The following is a 22994-nucleotide window of genomic DNA, read 5'->3' as shown; positions in this document are numbered from 1 at the left end:
GTGTTAGTTAAAATTATATGTTTTAGGTAAAAATCAATTTCCAATCAAATAGAGTGAAGGAAATAAACTTGACGATTTTGTTGTTGAACTTAAAAAGAAATTGACAGCCAGTAATTTTTATTTAAACAGTGAGAAATAGAAAATACATATGGAAAATCCAGCAAAAGACTTTAAAGAATTTATATACATTAATTTGCATTTAACCAAGGAAAATAAGTATTTGAATCCTGAAAATTTGAAACCCAGAAAGACATATCACACGGAATTCGTTGTAAATGGCTTTGAAATCATTCAGATTTGTTTTTTTTCACTTGGAAACTCTTCAGCTCTCTCCATAGGTTTTCTATTGGACTGGCTGGGCTGCTCCATAACCTGGATATGCTTCTTCTTCAGCCATTCCTCGGTTGCCCTTGCTGTATGTTTTGGGTCATTATCCTATTGGAAAACTTGGGATGGAAGGAGGTTCTCATTCAGAATTTGTCAGTACATGGCTCCATCCATCCTCTCATTGACACAGTGAGGTAACTGTGCAGAAAAACACCTCCAAAGCATAACGTTTCCACCTCCATGCTTGTCAGTGGGGATGATGATCTTTGGGTCAAAGGCAGCGTTTCTCTTCCTCCAAACGTGACTGGTTGAGTTAATGCCAAGAGCTCAATTTTGATCTCATCTGACCTTCTCCCAATCTCTCTCTAAACCATGAAGGTGTTCATTGGCAAACCTCAGGCGGGCCTGCACATGTGCCTTTGTAAGCAATGGGACTTTGTGAGCTCTGCAAGATGGTAAACCAATGCGGCGTTAGGTCTTAACAGTTTTCTTGGTGACTGTGGTCCCATCTGTTTTGAGATCATCAACCAACTCCTGCCCAGTTAGGTCAGATCTGGTTTGGAGCCCCAGACCTATAGGTACATTGATGGTCATGTTGTCATTCTTGTATTTTGGGGCAATCGCACTAACCATTGTCACCCAACTTGCTGATGGTTTTCTAGTCCATTCTGGTCTTGTATAGGTCTTCAGTCTTCCCCCTTAAATCCACTGAAAGCTATTTAGTCTTTCCAAAGTGTCTTTTCTACAGGTAATTAGATAAATCAGGTGTCTTCAATTCATTTGACAGGTAGATTCAGAGAGTCTAACTGATCTGTGTGAACAGAACTCTTAATGATTACTAGGGGATCAAATAGTTATTTCCTTACATAGGTGCAAGTACATTTATATCAATTCTTTAAAGTGGATTTATTGATTTTCTTTCTCTCATGGTTCAAACAAACTTACCATTAGAATGACAGACTGTCAGTTTCTTTTTAAATGGGCAACCCTACAAAATCAGCAGGGGATCAAATATTTATTACTTTCACCATAGTCGATCAGACTTTGATAGAGACGACCTTTTAATGATAAAAACATGAAGCGGTCTGGAACCTGAGAAGAAATAGCTCAAATTTTGAAAATAAAACAGACTTCTAATTTTACAAGTGTTTTTGTTTCTACAGCAGTGTTGCAATAAAGCAAAATGAAAGAAAACTGATGTCATTTTTTGCAGTGCTCATGGCCACGTCCCTTCACCATGAACCTTCTCTTCAGAGACTTTCCCCATTGCGTATCTAAATCACCTCCCTTTACTGGGTCCCCCTACTCTCACCTGGAGTTTGCGAAGCTGCTTGATGGCTTCATCTCGACCCTTATTGACCGTCTCGATCTGTCCCTCCAGGTCTTTCATGTCCGTCTCCAGCTTCTTCTTGGCTGCTGCTGCCAGAGCCTTCTGTTTACGTTCATCTTCCAACTCCGTCTCCAACTCACGGACCTGCAGTCAGTCAGTTGCTTCAGGTCTCCATCTGAGATGAGCAGGTGAAGGTTCAAACTGCTCTTTACCTGCTTGATGAGCTGCCTCTTCTTCTCCTCTCCCATCTCATCCCGTCCTTGGAGGTCTCTTTCAAACTGGGCTTTCAGGGCCTGCATGTTGACCTCCAGACGCAGCTTGGCATCCTCTGCTGCCTGCAGCTCATCCTCCAGCTCCTCCAGTTGGGTCTTCATCTCTTCCACTTGGGCCTCCAGACCTCGTTTGGACTTTTCCAGCTCGTGAACCTGCCGAGAATGGATTAGTATCGAGAGCCAGAAACTTTTGAACTAAAACCTTTCAGACTGATTGGCATTTTGACACTTACATTTTTTCCCACATCGTCCTTGGAGCTGATCAGATCCTCCATCTCCATTCTGAGGGCCTTGTTGGCTCTCTCCAGCTCCTCCCTGGAATCCTGGGCCTCCTCCAGGGCCCTTGCTAGGGACAAAGCCTTGGTCTCCTTCTCTCTGGCTTCAGCCTCTGCTCTGTCTCTCTCTTCTGCATATTTGCTAGAGATGCTCTTCTCTTCAGCCAGCATCTGATGGGTAACAGAGGAAAAAGACTCACAGATTGAATCATTCATTTATTACTGTGTTTATACTCAGTGTTGTCTCTGCACTGACCTGGTCAAACTTCTTCTGTTTCTTCTCCAGGTTTGAGACAATCTGTCTCTGGTTGTCCAAATCCATCAGCGTGTCCTCCAGCTCCTGCTGCAGGCGGTTCTTGGTCTTTTCCAGCTTGTCGAAGGCTGAAGCCTTTTCTTCAAACTGAGTGTTGGCCGCCTCCAAATCTCTCTGCAAGCGTTTCTTCCCCTCCTCCAGGAGCTCAATGTTTCCAGACATCTCCTCAAGCTTCTTCTTTGAATCTGACAGCTGAAAAAAAAAAGCAGAACTGTTCAGAACCAGGAACTGTCTCCAGCCAACACAGAGACAGATACTGGAGTACAAGATATCTGTGGTGTTGTTTATAACCTCAGAGTTTGTTTCCTGACCTGGACATTGAGGGTGGACACATGTCTCTCCATGTTCCTCTTGGCCTCCATCTCCTCCTCAAGCTGCTCCGTCAGGCTGTTTCTATCATCTTCTGCTTGTCGCAGTTTCGTAGATAACTGCAGTTTCTGTCGAGTCTCCTCAGCCAGCAGCTCCTGTGGTGAGCGCCAACGGTTACGGACTTTTGTCATGGAACCCCTGTATTCCATAAAGGTTTGAAGGTTTCATCGCCAAGTTTTACCTGCGAGTCCTGGAGTTGAGAGGATAGGCTGGAAACATCTTTGCTTAGTTTGATGTTCTTGCTTTCAGCCTCGTTCAGAAGGTTTGTCACGCCCTCCAGCTCAACCTGAGCAGAGTCAACATTTGGGAGTCTAAAAACCATTTCTATGTTCAGGGCTGACACAACAACTAGAAGAGACCTACTGTCATTTTGGAGCAGCGCTCGTTCAGCTCAGCCTTCTGCTTCTCACTGTCGTTGATGCGCGACTGTAGGTCTGCCACTTGACCCTCCAGCTTCTTCCTCTTGTGCTCCCCCTCTTGTCTGGCCTGAGCCAGCGAGCGCACCTCCATCGTTAACTCAGACGTCTCCTTTTCCAGAGCCTGCTTGGCTTTCTCCAGGTTTGTTTTGACCTTAGCAAAGGAGAGCAGAGAGGATGTCAATACATTCCTTGGGTTATGAGGAAAGATGACATTTGGCGATGACCCAGGCCCACCCGTTTGGACTGCTCCAGCTGTTCGGTGAGTTCTTCCACAGCCTGAGTGTGCTTCTGCCTCATCTCCTGTATCTGGGCCTCGTGTGTGCGGTTCTCCTCCTCAATGGCTCTCTTCAGCAGTGTCACCTCCTGCTCACGCTTGGCTCTTAAAGATCGATAGAGACACTTTTCAAATAACACGAATAAAAAAAGTGAGACATCATAATGCATAATGCAAGCACCATATATATAAAACCTATTTCTATTCATTTTTATTATATTCCCTCAGTAGCTTCTAGCTTTGGTTGTAATATCGGACATCCTTTGGAGGCATTTCAGTCCATTCCTGTTTACAAAGTGGCTTCAGCTCACATGAACCTTTTTGTGCACATCTCTGTTTCAAGGTCCCTTTACAGCACTGTGAGGCATTTTTCCTTCTTGGTTAAATGACGTCCAGCTCATTGGGTGCAGGTTGAAGAACAACAGAGTGCTCATCTGGAACTTTACTTTTCTCGTCAGTTCCCTGGTTGTAGCTTCAGCACACCTCTTAAAAATCTGCGACCCTTCATTTGTATCATTACAACAAAAAATCCTGTTAGAAGAGATGTTCCTCTTTTTAAAATAATAAAACAACATTTTGAAAAAAAGGCAAATCTCAAAATATTTTCATTTTTTTAGAGGTTTTTTTTAGATGATGCTGTGCTTCAGCTTATAATTCTGTTTCCTGACTCTAACCTCATTTTGTTAAGGTCATCCCCATCTTTTTTATGGTGTCAAGGGGATTTATAACACTGTGCTCAAGTTTAATCATAAAATATTGGTAAGACCCAAATCTACTCTAACTGAAAATATTCAGATTACAACATTTTTGAGATGTAAACTCTTACCCAATCTTCTAACTAGATCAGAGACCAATCTTTCTTCAAATGTGCATTTGTGTCATTTTAGTTTGAAAACCCCATCCACAAAAGCCCATCTTTTTTAAATATATAAACATGTAAAGGAACTTTGGCTGTCCGGTCAGTGAGCCAAACTCACAGAGGTGTGAGCAGACGTTGGACTTTGAGGAGAGAGAGAGGGGAGCTGGTCTCGTGCCGGGGGAACCGAGCACAAACTTACAGGGATTTTCGAGCGCAATTTGAAGAGAAATAATAAATGAAGTTTTATTTCGGTCTTTAATTTTGTTACATTTTATCTGGAGGATACCTTATTTACATGAAATTCCAGCTGGGTCCTTTCTGTGGGCAGTTTGCATGTTCTCGTCTTGCATTGGTGAATTTGCACCCTACTCTCTCAGATCCAACAGAAAGACTAAAGGGTAAAATGGGCATTTTATGTGGCTGTTTTTTGGCCTGATTTGCCCCGCCCCTCATTGTAATTCCCTCTTCATCTGAGCTTTTCGTTGACCCACACTATGACAGGATGATTCGAGCAAAGTTTTGCAGCTACTTGACTCTACTTGTAAACTTGAGCTCATGGTGCCGACCTTAGCTCCTGCTGTGTGGCAGTGGTGTCCAGGGTATCCTCCAGCTCAGACTTGAGGGCCTCCAGCTCCTCTCCAAGATCCCGCTTGATCTTCTCAGCCTTGTTCCGGGCCACCCGCTCAGAGTCCAGATCCTCTTGTAGGTCTGAGATGTGTCCCTCCAACTCCCTGATCTTTTTCAGGGCATTGTTCTTTTGTGCAGTCTCATCCTCCAATCTATCAATTTAAAAAGGCAAATGTGTTGGTTAGTTTACTCCGCAGCAAACATGCGACTCATTCTGATCAATTAAACTAGACTCATGGCTGACCACCACCTGGCCAAGGCGTTCTGCAACTCCTCCTCCTTCTTAGCAAGCTGAGCTTTGAGTTCGGCGATCTGAGCCTGCAAGTCTGCCAACTGCTCTTGAAGGTCATTGGACTCTGCCTCCAGTTTGCGTTTGGCTTTATCAAGCTCCTGACGACTCTTTTCTTCCTTTTTCAAACGAACTACAAAAGGAAATGAGGAACACAACATTTTTGCTCGTTTTCCCAAATTTGAGCTCAACGATGATGTCCAGAAAACATAACACAAGACTACCCTCCAGCTCAGAGATCATGGACTCATGTTTATTTTTCAGTTTGGTGAGATTTTTTGATTTCTCCTCTTCCTCTGCCAGGCTGGCACTGAAGTCAGCGATTCTTTCCTCCATCAGTTTACGTTCCTTAAAACATCAGACGGATCATCTGGATGTAAACTCTTCTGACCAAAGCTCACAAAGCCAAAAAAACTCTCATTTTTAGGACTCACTTTCACAAGCTTGTTGTTTTGGTCTTCCATAACTAGGATATCATCCTCCAGCTTTTTAATTTTTCCTTCACATGCAACCTTCTCCAGCTGAAGTTTTTGACGAGCATCCTCCTCCTCTTCCAAATGTTCCTCGAGTTCCTAGAGTTTATACCTGTACTTAATTTTCTGGTATAGGAACAAAAACAAACTAGAGAAAATGGGAGTTAAGGCATGGGTGTATGGACCTGCATCTGCTGTTGCATCTTCTTCTTGTCCAGCAGCAGTGTTTGGGCGCGTTCCTCCTCTTCATCCAATCTCGCCTCCATCTCATGGAGTATTTCTTCCAGCTCCTGCTTCTTTGCGGCCAGACGGACCCTCATCTCCTCAGCCTCGGCATAAAGCTCCGTCTCTGCCTGAAGCTGCTCCTGCAGAGCATTCCTCTCCTCCACGATCTATGAGGAGGCAAATTATGAACACAAAAAATGAAATACAAACTAATAAGCAGCGCCAATATGTTTTTGTTCTGTTGACAGAATTTTTTCATATTAAAAAAGAGCTTTTACTGTAATTAGGAAAGGTTTTTAAAGCATATGTTGCTTTATCTCAATGTTAAGTAGCCATGTATTGTATCAAGGGTCAAGCATCAAGTTAATTTGAGTCGGAATTGGGCAAATGATGGAAAGATTATATTTTTTTGTTGACTGATGTGAAATGAGTTGGTTACAAATGATTGCAATGGGGTTTTCCATTTACCTGTGTATGTTTCAAAGTGATTTCTTTTAGTTCCGACTCAAATTTAGTGGCCACGTCTTTGGCTTTTTGCAGCTCCTCCTCCTTCAGAGACATTTCCTCCTCCTGCCGGGTCACTTGCAGCAGAGGCTTGACCTGTTGTTCAGAAGCGTTGTCTCATTGAGAAAGCAGGTGAAGGGAGCATTTATACTAAATATGTTAACTAGGCCACCAAAGCAGGACTGGACTGAAAATGAAAGGTAACCTTGGTGAAGAGTCTCCACCACTGCCAGTTCCTGAGTTTGAGGTAAGCTGCACAGTTCCTCTGGATCACCTTCATTGCGGTCAGCTGCTGTTGCCTCTTTGCAAATGCCCTTAAAGTCACAAACAAGTTATACCACCATAAATTCAGGAAGATTTAATGTACATCAATGAAACCTTTCCTCTGACGTTAAAGAAATGCAGCCAAAGTGACGGATGTTTTCATACTTTCTGGCCAGGAAGCCTCTGGCCTGAGCCTGGAAAGCAATGATGATCACAGTGATCTTCAAATCTCTCTCCTCTTCCAGCTGAGCCAGCACTCCTGTGCGGAAGAAGATTTTACTCTGGCCAATCCGGTACAGGTTGGGGTCCAGGTCCAGATGTTTGATCTACACAGACAGGAGCGCAGTAAGGTACCCGTGCTCTTGATTTACAGTGCTGAATCGTTTGAACCAAGTGTGTTTCTGCATCGCAGGCATAACTAATGTATCACTGATGAGATTTTAAGTAATACAAACAAGACAAATAGACGCAATGTGGTGTATTTTTTCTATAACTTTTTTGACAACTGCTCATTCAAAATCAATGAGAGCACAAATAAATAACAGAAACTGAGGTCAAGTTAATAATTCCTCCTGACTACCGGTATATGAAGCTGAAAGTCCCACTAAAGGAGCGCTATTCCAGGAAAAGCTATAACCTTCTATATAACCTGCTTCATGCTTAGAAATACACCAAACCAGAATCCAGATGAGGCAGAGTGCTGAAAAAACAAACGTCCCTCAAACGCCCCTCTTTTGTTCATGTAAAAGAGATGCTCATAAGACTCATTTGGTTTGTGAAAGTCACATCTCTGAAGTGCACAGGGAGATTGAGGAGGAAACTAGGACAACAGGTGTTCACCATGAGACAGCAGGCCTGTTTGCCATCCATGAAGCCTTTGGGAATTGCACTTGCAGCAAGGATCTCATATCTGGGAAGGGTAATCAGAGATTTTTCCAAGTTAACACAAAATAATGAGGAGATACTTTTGAAACGTGATGCCCCTAATGCTTTTTTACCGTTGGCGGAACTCCTGGAAGACGATTCGGTTGGGAAAACCTTGTCTGCAAATTCGTATTCCCTCTAGAACACCATTACACCTGAGCTGCTCCAGGACCAGGTTTGCGTCCAGTTTCCCTGCCTGACAAGATCAGATTTCATGAGATAATCACTTTTGTTTTGTTCGTCTGTGTCTTTGGCCCCGGAATTATCACAGAAAGAGATTAGTTCCTTAAATTTCTCTCAATGAAAATGTATTCCCAACTAGCATTTTGAAATGAAAGCCACCATCTTTACCCTCTTCTCGTGGTTAGGAATGATGCATCTGACGAAGTTGGGCTGCGTGTTGTGCAGCGTGGTCATAAGCTTTGCCAGAGACTCCTTGTAAAGCTGTCCCACTGTGCGGAACATCCCCTTCTTGGTCTTTGAGGCACTTGGCATGGAGGTGTCTGTCATTTTGGCTATCGTGTCCAGACCGACAACTCTGTCCGCTGTGACACACAAGCAAGAAGGAATTAAGACAAATGCGCACATCTTCCAGAGCTTCAGCAGTAGACAGATGTGTGTCACCATCTTTCCAGAGATCTTGCACAAACTGGCTGGAGGAATTGCTGAGAAGTGCTGTGACATTGTCATTGAGAGGGTCCATGTTCTTTGTGAGCCACGCTGTGGCGTTATAGTCCACCTAAACACCATGAGCATTATGTTAACTTGGCTCAAGAAGAGAGAATTCCAGCACTAATTAACAAGGACTCTTCCTAAAGAATGAAAACATTCCTACCTTTCCAGCATAATGCAGAATAGAGAATTCTGTCTTGTCCTTCAGCTGTTTGGGTTTGGCAAATTTCATATGGTTCCCTTGTGTGTTCATGAGTTTTTCCACGAAAGAGACATCTGTGGCTTTGGGGAACCAGCACTCCTCGTCCAGCAGGGCCAGTATGCCTGGAGGGTTGTTCTGTAAGAAAATCACAGTCAACCTGTGATGTAAACCAAAGTTTACCTGCAAGAAAGGATGTAACATGAGGTTTCACTGTGCCAGGAACACTCACTGGTCTCTCAATGAGCTCAATGCACGGCTGCAGGTCCAGGCCAAAGTCAATGAAGTTCCATTCGATGCCCTCCCTCTGGTACTCCTCCTGCTCCAGGATGAACATGGTGTGGTTGAAGAGCTGCTGCAGCTTTTCGTTGGTGTAGTTAATGCACAGCTGCTCAAAGGAGTTGTCCTATAAGACCAGAAAACATCAGGCATTACTATTTTGCCTTTTTGCTCTCCTTCTCTGATTTAGAGAGTACACTTACCTCAAATATCTCAAATCCGGCAATATCAAGGATTCCCAGGAAGGAGGCTCCTTGACGCTTGGTCTTGTCCAGGGCTTTGTTGACTCTGCCCAGGATCCAGCGGAACATACGTTCGTAGACAGCCTTAGCCAAAGCTTCAATGGCAAAGTCAGCCTGGTGGAAAGGAGAACAGGGACAGAGTGAGAGGATTCAAGATCAGTTGCATTACAGGCAGGCCAGTGTCTCCATTACCTGCTCTTTAGTTTGAGCCTTCTGCACCACCTCCCTGCCCACTTTTATGCGAGGGGTGAGAATGGCTCGAGTGAAGTCTGTCACATTGATGCCCTGCAGGTGACACACCTTTTGGGCCGCTGGGAACAATGGGGAAAAAAAACAAAAGATATAAAAACCCTCAAACTGCTAAAACCATTATTGGGTTTGTTGTAGAAGGGAAGTCGTGTGTCAGACCAGTGTTATCAGGCATGGTGGCCTGCTCCTGGTTTCTCTCTTTCTTGAACGCAATGTTTCCCAGTTGCATGACTGTGGAGCAAACCTTCAGTATGTCTAAAACAGAAACAGCACATGCAGAAAAATGTTAAGAGTGACACAGAAACATCTTCAGAGATGCAGGAATACTCAGCAACTGTTACATTTCTCTCCGGATGACCTTCACCCAAGCTGTGCAAGAAAATAAAACAGCTGAATTAAACACTGATACCTATTCTCTCCTCGTCAGTCAGACCCATGATCTGCATCGCCTCCATGGTCTCTTCAAACATCTCATCATCCTGCTGACCAGGGATCTGAACGTGGCCTGCGCTCAGGAAACGGTAATTGCTGAAGGGCTCCAGAAGAAGCTCCTCTGAGGAGAAACATGGGTGTTATGGGTGTGTTTTGGATGCATCAGTATGTATATGTTCATATGCAAATATGTGTGTGTGTTTGTGTGTGTTTGCCTGTCATTTTGTACCATTTGATTTCTACAATATTTTGTAGTCACTACTTTTTTAAGTTCCTTTGTCTAACCATGGCTACATTATTCAGCAAAAAATATTTGCTTTTCTGTCTGGACACGCACATGAACCGAAGAGACATGCCATGATCCACACAGCAGTGGTGACTGTTTGTAGCTGGAACAGCCTGAGGTCTTGGGAAGTGTGTCCACAGGTCCAGGAGTGTTCCTGAAAAATGTTTGAGCATCTACCAGGAGCACATCTGTGAGCTCAGACTTAAGGTCTGGCTCTTTGTCTTCAGCTTAATTCATCTCAATGATCTTCTATCAGGTTGAGTTCAGGACTCAGTACAGACCAGTCATGTTCTTCCTAACTAAACTGTATCGTCCATGTGTCCTGGACCTTCTTTATGCTCTCATGCCATGGCCCAGCCATGTTTGAAATGGAAGGAGCCAACACCAAACTATTCTCACAAGGTTGGGACCACAAAATTGTCTGATATCTTTTGTTTTGCTGAACATTCAAGTTAGTAGAACGTAGCTCTCGTCTAGAGTCCAGGAATGGCGTGCTTTGATCCCCTGCTACCTACACTTTGTATTAAACTGGATGATGTTTGGCTTGGATGCAGCTGCTCAGCCATAGAAACCCCTCTATGAAGCTCTTTCTCTCTCTCTCTCTTGATGCTCTTGAGCTAATCTGAAGGTAGCATGAAGGTTGGAGGTCTGTTATGGCTGGAGACCTCTATACACCTAGGGCCTCAGCATCTTCTGAATATCGCACTTTCGGTTTACCTGAACTCCTGAGAGCTTCCTCACAGAAGCATAATTTCACAGACGTGACTGAAACGTCTGCATTTCTTTGGAATGGATGAATTTTTTCAGCCACAGCTGCATTAACTGCATCTGTCCCTGTCAAACAAACCATAAATTCAAAGCGGTGAGATTTGTCTTCTACTCACCTCGCAGTTTGTCTTTGGCCCCAGCGATCATGTAGTAGAAGATGTGGAAAGCTCGTTCCGTCTTTGCCTGTCTGATGCAGCGAGACTTCTCCAGCAGGTCTAAGAGTCTCAGTTAAAGAACCAAACTGTGCTTTTGGCTCAAACAAGTGATGCATTTCAGCTGCTGTTAAGATTTTGTATTGAAACCATCTGCCCTGAAGCAATGATTCATGAACTCTTAAACATTGCTGAAGCGGTTGAGCGCTTAAAACCGATTCATCTCCTTATGATTAAGAGTAAAGAAGACTCCATGTCCTCAGATCAGGATACAGGTCTCAATGTTGGCTCCAACGATGTAGCCGGTCACATCAAAGTTGATACGGATGAATTTTCCCTGACAGGCACACGGAGAGAACAGATGTTACAGGAAGCAGCCTCATACTGGTCTTCACAAACTTCCAGTTTGCATGTTTTTTTATGTGAAGTTCTTCCACTCACAAATCTGGAGGAGTTGTCATTTTTGATGGTCTTTGCATTTCCGAAGGCCTCCAGGATGGGGTTGGCTTGCAGCAGCTGCTTCTCCAGCTCCCCCTGGAGACGGCATGGATGCGGAGTGAACATTTGTTTACTAGAATTCTATGAACGATTCAGCAAAGGACGAAACGAACTGGCTACATGCAAAACTAATAAAAACACACCATAGAATGACATTTCCTGGGATGACTGATAAACAGGTTTGAGTACAATTTTAGGGAATATATTTCCACATTTGAATGCATTAAAAAAAACTAAGCCAGATTTCTAAAAAAAAACCTTAAGGAGATGTGATTAAAATCACCCTGACAGCACAGCCGGGAGACCTGTGAGAAAAGTTGGGTCAGCAAATGAAATGAGTTAATCCAAAGTCTCAGGCTCTTAAAAACGTTGCTGCAGAAGCTGGATATGGGCTAAAATGTTCTAGTCTTTCATAAAAATATGACTGAGCAGCTGAACTTCAATTAGCGAACACCTTTCCTCAAAAAAAGTTCCTGTTTGTGGTATTACTTTGGCTTTCAGGATACTGGCTGGTGTGGGTTTTATGGATGGTTTAAGGCAAAAAAGAAAGGATACAGACCCACTGATGAGGTGCAGTTCAGCGGTAGCAAAGCAGAGAGGAGCATCCTGCTTAGCACATTTGCTGGAGGAAAAGGAGAAACGAGAAAAGGAGACGAAGTGTACAGCAAGATGGAAATAAAAAAAGAGAAAGAAGCAGTTGAAGTTTTGCTCCTCAAGACATTGCCTGCACACAGAAACTGAAGATGACAGATGAGCTGCGGGATTTAAAGAAAGCGCTTGTCGAGAATGGTTTTGAGGAAAAACGTTTAGCCAAAGCTTTTTTAGTTACTGATATTTTTCTTTGAAGGGAAAAGGAGGACACACTTTCTCTGGAGAATACAGCCTGGATGGAGATTGCAAAAGACTTCCTCAATTTGACAAACTAATCTATAACTTTAGTTGACCTGAAACATTATCAAAGAAATATTTAATTTCACATGGCGTACTCAGACCGGCCAGAAAGTCTGACAGTCAAAGGCGTTTTCTGAGAAATATAAATTTACGGTTCAGTAAAAACTTCATGACAGGACGGCCGATGCATCAGACAGGAAGATGAGGAAAGGAAGGAGGTTGGCGCCGAGCAGAAAGAGGAAAAGAGCATGCTCACACTGTGCTTGTTGGTCTGTGAGAGACCCTTTCACCGTCAGGAGGCTCTCCTCTCAAAAGCAGTGAAAGGGTGTCCGGGAAAAAAAACAACAACAACGAGCCACTTCAGGAGGTAAAACTGACACCAACGACTTATTCAAGTGACGGTGAGAAAAATGTTTTTCGTCATCATGCATGTTGAACAACCCAGTCTCCAGAGTAAAGAGGAGCCACTGAAGGTTCCTGGCATCATCTGTGGTTGGTTTATTCTGGTGAGGGGGTCGACTCGGGTCCATGACAAATGCAGGCTAACACCACCCGACTGAAAAACACTACAGCTTGCCGCCTACTTGAGATGTTGAGGTAAATCAGTGATGCCTTCTTCATGCACTTTTCTACTTTGAGGAGAAACACACCAACACAAACACACTCCAAGCATTTCCCCGTACTCACGTATGCCAACTGTGATCCTGATTGTTGCTATTTGGAGGAAACGGCAATATATGACATTAATTGGGACAGTTTCCTGCACATGCTGAACAGCTGAATCTTAAGAAGGTAAAAAGATCTGTCTGTCTTGCGAGGAAAACTATTTTAACAAGAAAGTTTTTCAGTAGCAAAAATAATCTTAGTTTCTTTTCTTAAAATGAGAATTCTTGGTAAGACAGTTTTTCTTACCCCGATGGCAGATTCTTTATGCTTATTTAAAGAAAATCTGCAACTGGGGTATGAATTTTCACTTATTTCCAAGGGGCCTGTTTTTGCAGTGAGGAGCAAAGGAAGTGGCTGATTAAAAACCATCTCTCCACATGGATACCTACAGCGCTGCTGTCTTTCTTGCCTTTGTGGGAGGACGCCACGACCGCCAGATACTGGATGACCTTCTTGGTGTTCTCTGTTTTTCCAGCACCGGACTCTCCGCTATAAGGGAGCGAGTTACAGGACGTGAAAAAATGAGAGGACAGGAGAGAAAACACGAGGATTAGCAGAACTGGCAGGTTTCTTTTTCTGTCACCAAGGAGTGGGTAGCTTCTTACCATAGATGAACACATATCTTTTCAAGCTGAAAGTGAGGCGCTGCTTCAATGGTATATTTATTTCATGAAGTTCCCAAAGAAACTTAACCTCCTTAGACCCAAGCTAATGTAGTCACAGGCTACGTCTTATAAGGTTAATGCAAAAAAAACACACACACAACAGTAATCTACTTTCTAAATCAATACGTCTGGTAAAAAGCTTCAACAATTTAAGTTTCTGTACCAAACAAATTGAATTGTTGTATTTTAGATATTCACCGACTTACCAACATCTGATAATTTTATGGCTCGCTTCTCCCTCTGCATTTTGACTGAAGCGCCATTTGCCCTCATGGCTTAATTCGATCTAATATGAGCCCGCCCACAATCGCTAGAAATCTAAAATGATTGGCTAGGATTGTTCAGTAAAACTGAGAAGATAAGTGATTAACATGGCCAAAACAAAGCATCAGAATGAAGCAACTAAATCCAAATTTTTATGCAGTACCGACTTGGCACTGAGTCTTGGTTCCCATCCTTAAGTGTGGGAGGTTGGTAGGGGTGTAACGATTTGATCCATATCATAATTTGTGGTTGTCGATCCAGGACATCTTTAGCCAAAATGTCAACCAGTATGACCCAGAGATGAATACCTGAACAGTGCAGGGGAAGTTTTCCAGATTCCTTTGCATTTCTTGCAAATGAATCAAGTGTAAATTAAAAATGTGTACAAAGAAACAAGTAAACAAGATTAATGTCAAATCCACTCACATCCATATCCGTTCACATTTTCATTTGATAAAGTTCAGCCCACTTCAAAACAACATTAGAACATTCTATCACACGACTGGTATTTTCCGAGATCAATTTAATCATGCATTCATTTTCTTCCGTTTTGCAGCTTTTTCAGTGAAGGGTGAAGGCAGGGGACATATCACACACACATTCACACCTAGGGACAATTTAGCATGACCAAATATGAAGCATGTTTTTAGACAGTGGGAGGAAGCCGGAGTCCCCAGAGAAAACCCACGAATACACGGGGAGAACATGCAAACAGAAAGGTCCCCCAGGGATGTTCTGTTTCAGGTCCCCCAGCCGGGACTTGAACCTTCTTACTGTGAGGCAAGCGGGCCAACCACTGCGCCACCGTGCAGCCCAAATAATATAATCAATCTATTTAATTCGATTGGTTTTTAATTAAAACAACAGTTTCTTCCAAATCACCAAACTAGCTCTAATTTTATCCAAAGCTCACTAACCACAACTCTTCATTAAACTCTCACATTTTCAATTCAAATTGCTGTCAAGTTCCTTCAAATTCAATATGAACCACCAAAAGCTGGGCCCACATTCAGTTTCTTAAGAACAGCTTTGAACTTTGGGACCAAAAATTTTTTTTAAAAGGTTTTAAGAAAACCCCCTAAAATGCATAAATCCCCGTCTTTAATATTTTGTAAAGATGCCAGTAGTTCTCTATATTTAAGACCTTTGGAACTAAACAAGAGTGTGTAAATTTGTCACAGGAGGGATGAGACCACAAAAAAAAGGGCATCTCAAGAAAGTAAAAAAAAAAAAGACTTGTTTAAGAAAAATCATCTTGCAAGAAAAAAAAGTATCGATACAATTTTTCAATTGTAAAATATTCTTAGTTTGACAAAACATGTCTTAGTGATAAGAATTTTTCCTGCGGGTTCGGGGGTTTGTAAAGTGAACGGGACAGACAGCCGAAGACGGAAGCGTTTCATTTGGGAAAAGAAAAGATTTTAAAGTGCCATGATTTTACTTTGCCAATGGGATCAGGGAAAAACATTTCCCATGTAAAAATTAAAATACAGGCTTTTGAAATCATTTCATTTTGTGTTGTGCTACTTGTGGTTTATCCAGTAACCTCCCTGAATTCTAAAGAAGCTGATGATGTCCAACCATGTTACTAGATCTTTTATTTTGTCATTACTTAAATAAGAAAGAAACTCACTTTAACTGTTTCATAAAAGTTTAGTCCACAGCAAAAGTTTCCATAAACAGAAGAATAAAGAATCTCAGTTAACAGAAGAGTGGAAGCACAAAAGCCAGAAAACAGTTGGATTCAGGTTTCCTGACCTCACAAAAACACAAATATAACTCAAACCGTAAAACAAAGTTTTTCCCAACTTAAAAAATGATCAAGTGTTAAAAAAATGCTGGAGTTGGATGTTAAATAAGCAGATTGTCAAACATTAGCTTTTTTTTGTTTATAGAAGCACCATAAAAGTCACATTTTGCAATAACAAATGCCTCGTTTTCCTTTCCGATTATTTATTTTTTGTTTCAAATGAAAAATATATTAAACGTATCAGACACTGACTCACTGAGTGGAGCTTCTACGCTTTCCACAGAAAAAATATACAGTTTGAAACACAGAGGTGGAAGTATGATGATCTAGAGTTGATTTGTTGCTAGATAAGGAACACACGATCAGAAATAAAACAAAAAAAACAAAACGGTAATAACTTAAGGGATAATGCAGAGAAATGCAGGCATGTCCCTCTGAAAACCTGATCTTAGCTGATAAGAGTTAAAGTTCATAAGCAGAGGCTATTTAATTTCATTTGACATTCTGGCTCTGAAGAACAACACTTGATCCCTAAAAAGACCAGAGTAACGCTGCAAGAACTAAAAGTAGACCCTTGTTTCAGGAATAATTTTTTTATAAAGAAAGTATTTCCAATAGCAAAATAATCCTAGTTTGAGAAACATGTCTTAGTGACTACAATTCATTTTTTAAACAAAGAGTTCTTGATATGACCGTTTTTCTTTCCCAATTGGCAGATTTTCTTTTGCTTATTCAACGAAGATCTGCCAGTGGTGCAGAAACATAGTTAGGGTAATTTACATGGGGAGGCAGGAGGGTGGCAAATGAGAACAGCAGAGTGGGAGGCCATTACAAAGGGAAGGATCAAAACTATGTTGTTGTTATCGTTATTAATATTAAAACAGTTCCTTTAGCTGAGGTGCTATCAGCTCCTATAACTCAGGGGTGCCAAAAACCGGCCTCGAGGGTCCGGCCTCCTGCTAGTTTTCCAGAAACCCTGCCTTATCTGCGGTTCATTACCTGCATCAGGTGCGTTTACCCAATGAGGAGCTTTGATGGCAGGAAAACATGTAATGTAGGACACCGGGCACCCCTGCTCTGACTGCAGATACATTCCTCCGCTGTCCTCCTCTGCATCCACTGACGTTTCACGATGACGTCCAAGGAGGGAACACAGGAGGAACATCAAGACGGTCAGTTTGCACAGAAGCGCGGTGGACACTCAGAGCGCTAGTGACAGAGGCCGGCATACCATTCAAATCTAAAAGCACAACTCATCCAGAAGCAAGGACACATTCCTTCCTCCAAGAATGCAATCTTGGACACATGGGATGAAACAGACAAATACCAGAGCGCAAACACGCTCAGCCGCGGCTCCATAAAAGGCACGAGATGCTCAATGCTCAGAGCTGGAAGGCCAGCATCAGGAATCCAATCACTCTTTCATGTTCCAGCCTGGTGAAGATTTAAAACATTCATGCTCAGACGGGGAAAAAAAATCCCCCAATGATTTGAACATTTCCCACTGACAGAAAAACACTGGAGGAGGGAGACTGAAGAAAAATAGAAGTCAGAAAAAAAGTCCTTCAATAGTATAAAGTCATTCACATGTTAGGGAATGAACTAATGAGGCGTGACTCAGCTCTTAATTCTTTTACTGAGTGCTTTGAGTTGCTGTCTTTCTGAAACACACTCCAACCCTTCTTCAGTTTCTCTCAGCAGAAAAGCAGCCCACATCATCATGCTTTCTTCTCCATGCCTTCCAGTGGTTGTCTGATTTCTTCACACATTCTTTCTGAAAAGGCTGGGGGGAGCGCTGCAGGATTCCTGACTGACTCCTCATTGTTCAGATGCTCATTTAAAATAAAGAGTGTTTTCTAAAGAGTGTAGGTTTAGTAAAACATAATTTTAGAGAAAAGGTAAAGGATGTTTTTGGGTTTTGAGCATTTTCCCTGCTTTTTTGCTGGTCTTCATCCAAGTTTAGGGAAACATTTGAAATCAGCACACCCTGAGCGGGAGGGGGTCCGACACAGACCCACGTTCAGCCTCCTCAATAAAATGTCCCACAAGCTTCAGCAAAAAAAAAACAGCCTCTCTATCCCCATCAGGTCACAGTTTCAATACCAGAGCTGAAGAAACTGCTGAACTGAAGACAAAATGACAACATTTTAAAAGGGAATTCACCACATTTCTCAACAAATACACCGACTACTGTGATGAAAAAGTCAGGTATAAGTACTTGTGGCTACCAGGACAAATTCACTTATCAAGAAGAAAAAAATAATTTGATCAAAGCTTTTTAATTCCAAACATTTCAACCAAAAAACTTTAACCAAACCATTATTGCTCTACCTTTTGTTTTTTAAAAATGTTTTCTTGTTAACTCCAATGTTTTTTCCTTTAAAACTTTTTGCTGTATTCAAGTTATAAACTGACCAATCAGATGCACTAAATAAAAGCATGTGGTCTTGCGTCAAATGTACAAGGCGTTCTCAAGGGCCTGCTTTCAGTAGAAGGGTTGTGGTCCTCTAACATGCTCACTCCTGATTGGAGAAGGTGGCTGCCATAGAAACATGGACTCGGACCAACTGCCTATTGACAACATGGTTCCAACATGGCGGGGTCCATATGGTGAAAAAAAAAAATGGTGACAGGATTGACTTCATTTGGTTGAAACCGGAAGCAATTCATTTTCTATGGGTGACATCAGACTCACTTGGTTTTCTTCTCATACAGGCAAAGACTGTTCTACAGATGAGTACTACAAGATTCAAGAAAGTCTATCAAAAAAACAAAAACATTAGAGAAGATTTCCTGTATTTTAAATTGAGAGTTGTACACCCCTACACCTGCAAGAACGTGAAATTCAAGAGGCGTTATGATGCTTGAGTCAAATTTCTAAAATACCATAACCATTCATTAAACTCACTGAGACAAAAAACTCTACTGCTGAGAGAAACAACTTTCCTATCAGCTTCCAAACAAGTAAGAAGCTTAAACGTCAAGGAAATGGTTTGATGTGACAGAATTTGCTGCTCCTGGATACAGTACAATCACAGCCTCTCCTAATAATATTAAATACTAGAACTATGAAAAAACAAAATCTTTGCACAAACTGCTTGCTTGTAATTATTATTTTTCGATGGAAAAGTCTAGCTTTGCTATCTTATTGTGAAGTTTTGTTTTGGTTTCTAAAGTGACTTTTTTCCGGTCAGGCAGCTGACAATTTTTTTCCAAAAAACATGAGCAGATATTAAATCCCAGCAGTTCCTAAAGCACAATGAAAACCAATCCAGACATCAGAGCTGTGACTGTCAAACACACAGAATGGGCGTGTCCTTGGACACCCCGACACCAGCTCAACGTCCTTAACAATTGGTCCAGATCAAACAAACACGGCACAGCCCAAACATTTGAAGGACTAATCTGGTTCTTCAATCAGGAACTTACTTCCTGAGCCAGAGTCTGAGGCCACAGCCCTCTGAGGGCTGCAGAAACACCAACACTCACCACTTTTAGATGAGACACAGCAAAGCAATCCCACACATTACAGCCCTTTTCTGTTAGTTTTTCTTTTTAAGTGGCATATTTTAAAGGAGGCTTTTGAACTCAAATGATCATCATCATGGTGGACTTGAGGGCATGTTGGACCCGTTTCTCTGCTGCTCAGGCTATCGTCCTCTTTTTTAAATGCATGTGAGAAAAGAAAATGTTACTTACGTGCAAAGGATGGACTGGTCCTCACGATCTGCAGGAAGAAGAAATTTTTCAGTTTCAGAGGATTCGTTGATTAAAAAAAACTACAAAACATTAAATTCAACTTAATTCACAGACAGAGGCCATAGAAAAGCTGTTAGCACTACAGTACAATATTTTTTTGCTGCAATTTCCCCCTTCCCCTTCTCAAGGTAGTGTTGTGGTGATCACCCTAATGACTGGACCTTCAAGTAGATCTGGGTCATAGGACAGCGCACATTTCTGCTCCATTCCCCCTCTCCGATGTACTGCACATCTAAGAAAAACAAGTTTTGAAGACCAGGCAGCCCAGGCCTGCGAGGCCAAGTCAACAAGGAAGACTTTTCTCACGTCTGCCTGTGTTTTTAGCAGCATCGTTTGTCTTCAACATGCTGACTGCCTTTGGGATTGGGAAGACTTTCCTTTTACAGATGAAGGCTTGTCCTCATCTTCCTCTCCAACAGTTATTAGTCTCGAATCCATTGGTACTGGCATATCCTCATCAAAGGAGGAATCGGAGAGTATTTTGATTCCTCAACAAAAATAATCTTCTTCACTACTCCCCCGAGTCCACATCTGGGAGTGCTTGAAAATAAGCCAAGGCTTATTAAGTGAGTTTCTTGCTGCCATTGGGATGTTTGTCTTCTTGACTTGAAGGTGCGTCTACTTGTGTATGTCCACATCAGATAACAATAACAAAACCAGAGCCTGTTTGTTCTGGGGGGCTGTCAGTTCAAATGCAGATTAGGTCCTGCATGCTGCAATAACATATATGGGCAAGTGAATGCCTCATTATTGAGCCTCTGTACCACAATGATGGGCTCATGGACTACAGGGGGGGATGGGGGGGGGGAACTCAAATTTCCGCAGGTTCAGGGGTTCTAGTGTGAAACCAAAGGAATATGCAAAGAACACATTTTATACATCACAAACGCATCAAACTAGTTAAATGTTTTATTATTCATTAGAATATTTAATTTTGCTGCAAAATTAGATCAATTTCTATAACACACTTCTCTGGAGGGACCAGTGCTGCACAGCTGAGGGGGAAATAAACCAAACTACACCTGAAGCAAAGCCATTCCTGTCAGATATAGCTGAGGGCATAATAGCAGCAAAGTTCCTGAACCAGTGCAGAGGAGCAGAAGCCCTGAACTGCAGGGGGGAAAGGTGGTGGTCGGGGTGGGGGGGATTCAAGCATTTATCAGCTGGACATCAAAGACTGGGCTCGGCTTCTGGCCAAGCGGAAAGCAGAATGCCTCAAAGGTAACAGAGCATTATCTGGATTTGATGAAAATATGCACCACAGCCTCCAAAACACTTGTTCCAACAATGTGTGGAACGTCCTGCATCACTAGCTACAACTTCTTGGGTAATCCACAAGCTGATACAACTCCCTGCTTACATCAGGAGTCGTTGAATGTGGTTAACTGGAGTTGTAATGAAAACATAAAAAGACTGGATGCACATTTGTACATTCTGAAAGCAACAGGAAACATCCATGTGGTTTGAACTGAGGACCAGAAGATGATCCTTCATGTAAAGATGCTTCACAGGCAGGACAGTAAGTTCATCCCACAGCTTCAGGGTTTTTACAGAAGCAGCTTGAAGCAAAGTTTACATTTATAATATAGAATTTGGTCATCCACTTCTTATAAATGCAGAGAACGACATCAAATTCCTCTGCAAACTGCAGAGAGGAGTAATTCGTCAGCAAGACACAAACACACACGAATCTTTCCGCTTTCTGATGTGCTACACAATATTTACACAATGGAGCAGCGATGGTAAACACCTATTTCCTGTGTACAGTCTGACGTTAGAATGCCGTACCACTGAGACCATTCTAAAAGAGAGAAAGCATTAGTATTCATCAACGCTTGTATCTGTCCATAGATGAACAAACCAACTTCATGAGAAAGGGTTCAACACTGTTAAAGGTAAACATTTTAGATTTAAATGTGGCCTCTTTTACAGATGTGTGAAATGGATGTCAAGCAGAGAGAAAATATCCTGACCTGCAGCCACAAATCCCTAATTTATTTACAAAAACGATCATAGAAAAACCACAAAAGGCATTTCAGATTCAAACATATTTTTTAAATGTGAGACTAGAGTGACAGAGCTAATTTCCTGGGTTTTTTTAGCCGTCTAAAGGCTCAGAGAGAGTGTGATCCAAGGATATTTAACCCTTGTGCTATCCTAGGCACATTAACATTGGGAGTTGGGTCATCTAGACCCACTAGACAGTGCGCTGAACCTTTTTTCTTCAATGATTTGTGAACCTCACTGGTGTCCATGGATTAAATGAAATCTTTCCACTTTTATCCACCTTTGTCATGGTAGGGAGAACACGTCAATGTAAGGGTGGGGTCATCTAAGATAGCACAAGGGTTAAGAGACTCAAAAGCCATAAGTATGCGTGTGTGGACATTCGTGGTATTGTGTACATGTTGACATGTTTGTATGTGAGCATTGTTGGAGCTAACAGGTATGTTTATAACATTTGAGCGTGTGTGTGGACAGGCCCCGCCCCTTTTAGAATTGTTTCACATATAAACCTAACCGAAATGATTATGAACATCCAGCAACTTGTTGCTTTATGCTGCTTCTACCCCCCCCCCCCCCCCCATTCCTCTCTCTTCTTCCCTTCTTTTCTTTTCCATCTGGTCCAACAAAAGCTGTTACAAATATAGGAAAGATGAATAAAGTTTAGGCTGAATTACAAAAGGGGTTAATTTAAATATACACCTACTACTGTGTCAAAAGATTTATAACCCCTGTTTTAACAGTAAAATATATCTAACACAAGAGGCTTTCAGCTCTCATCTGTTTGCTCAGCTGTTGGACAGGACAAGTTAAAAAAACTAATCCCTGAGTTTTAACTCTTGGAACAAGTTCTTTGGTGGATCTATGACAGGGGTCGGGAACCTATGGCTCGCGAGCCATATATGGCTCTTTTGATGGTCACATGTGGCTCGCAGACAAATCTTTAATTATAGTTTTTTTTTTCATTAGACCAGTCCTTCTCGGGCGCGATGCGATGCCAGAGGCGCGCAGTAGTAGCGGTGCTTAGAGAGAGAAATCTGCGCCAGCGCTATCAGTTACTATTATCTATTATTTCACAGAGTTTGTACCAGCTGGAAACCTGTGAATTGACGTACCTAAAACTGCACACTCCCGTCTCTGAGAAAGAGCGCGCAGATGCGGAGACGGGATGTGTGAGGGAGAAAGCAGAGGGTGGGGGTGAGGGGTTGTGGGGACAGGCAGCAGGTGAATCGCGCAGGGATTGTAAAAACGTAAAACCCGCTGCCTGTCACTCACTGTGGCGTGTGAGTGTGTGTTTGGCTCCCCGTCTGCATGTGATCAGTCTGTCTCACATCTACAGAACATTCAGACCTACGATCACGTTTAAAGTCTCAACGCCTGAACGAAGCAGAAACTCACCACGTATCAACCAGACTAGACCATCAGCAAAACTACCACGAGAAATACTCATCATTTATTAGCAACAGAATAACAA

The 22994-nt window shown here is 42.3% G+C and overlaps 1 protein-coding gene across 3 annotated transcripts in view; it reads right to left on the bottom strand.

The window, feature by feature from the left end:
• Nucleotides 1–22994, bottom strand: part of myh11 (myosin heavy chain 11) — a 32469-nt gene that overhangs the window by 4794 nt on the left and 4681 nt on the right. For 2 of the 3 annotated variants that reach the window (XM_023960251.1, XM_011479784.3), the window contains 32 exons: nucleotides 19457–19484; nucleotides 13468–13567; nucleotides 13100–13126; nucleotides 11465–11557; nucleotides 11297–11360; nucleotides 10988–11086; nucleotides 9795–9938; nucleotides 9545–9640; nucleotides 9329–9447; nucleotides 9098–9250; nucleotides 8848–9021; nucleotides 8580–8753; nucleotides 8369–8483; nucleotides 8096–8289; nucleotides 7819–7940; nucleotides 7661–7730; nucleotides 6986–7146; nucleotides 6762–6870; nucleotides 6521–6652; nucleotides 6013–6219; nucleotides 5789–5926; nucleotides 5579–5702; nucleotides 5316–5487; nucleotides 5005–5217; nucleotides 3540–3684; nucleotides 3250–3456; nucleotides 3068–3172; nucleotides 2829–2981; nucleotides 2461–2709; nucleotides 2163–2375; nucleotides 1870–2082; nucleotides 1640–1801 (listed from right to left, as the gene is read on the bottom strand). In XM_023960251.1, coding sequence (XP_023816019.1) covers nucleotides 1640–1801; nucleotides 1870–2082; nucleotides 2163–2375; nucleotides 2461–2709; nucleotides 2829–2981; nucleotides 3068–3172; nucleotides 3250–3456; nucleotides 3540–3684; nucleotides 5005–5217; nucleotides 5316–5487; nucleotides 5579–5702; nucleotides 5789–5926; nucleotides 6013–6219; nucleotides 6521–6652; nucleotides 6762–6870; nucleotides 6986–7146; nucleotides 7661–7730; nucleotides 7819–7940; nucleotides 8096–8289; nucleotides 8369–8483; nucleotides 8580–8753; nucleotides 8848–9021; nucleotides 9098–9250; nucleotides 9329–9447; nucleotides 9545–9640; nucleotides 9795–9938; nucleotides 10988–11086; nucleotides 11297–11360; nucleotides 11465–11557; nucleotides 13100–13126; nucleotides 13468–13567; nucleotides 19457–19484 — 4475 coding nt within the window. The remainder of the gene's footprint in view (nucleotides 1–1639; nucleotides 1802–1869; nucleotides 2083–2162; nucleotides 2376–2460; nucleotides 2710–2828; nucleotides 2982–3067; nucleotides 3173–3249; nucleotides 3457–3539; nucleotides 3685–5004; nucleotides 5218–5315; nucleotides 5488–5578; nucleotides 5703–5788; nucleotides 5927–6012; nucleotides 6220–6520; nucleotides 6653–6761; nucleotides 6871–6985; nucleotides 7147–7660; nucleotides 7731–7818; nucleotides 7941–8095; nucleotides 8290–8368; nucleotides 8484–8579; nucleotides 8754–8847; nucleotides 9022–9097; nucleotides 9251–9328; nucleotides 9448–9544; nucleotides 9641–9794; nucleotides 9939–10987; nucleotides 11087–11296; nucleotides 11361–11464; nucleotides 11558–13099; nucleotides 13127–13467; nucleotides 13568–19456; nucleotides 19485–22994) is intronic. The other variant, XM_011479780.3, reaches the window with a different exon arrangement.

Source organism: Oryzias latipes, chromosome 1, assembly GCF_002234675.1.
Source record: "Oryzias latipes chromosome 1, ASM223467v1".
NCBI classification, from domain to species: domain Eukaryota; kingdom Metazoa; phylum Chordata; class Actinopteri; order Beloniformes; family Adrianichthyidae; genus Oryzias; species Oryzias latipes.
The sequence above is the reverse complement of the archived record's forward strand: the minus strand, read 5'-3'. Positions and strand labels throughout refer to the sequence as shown.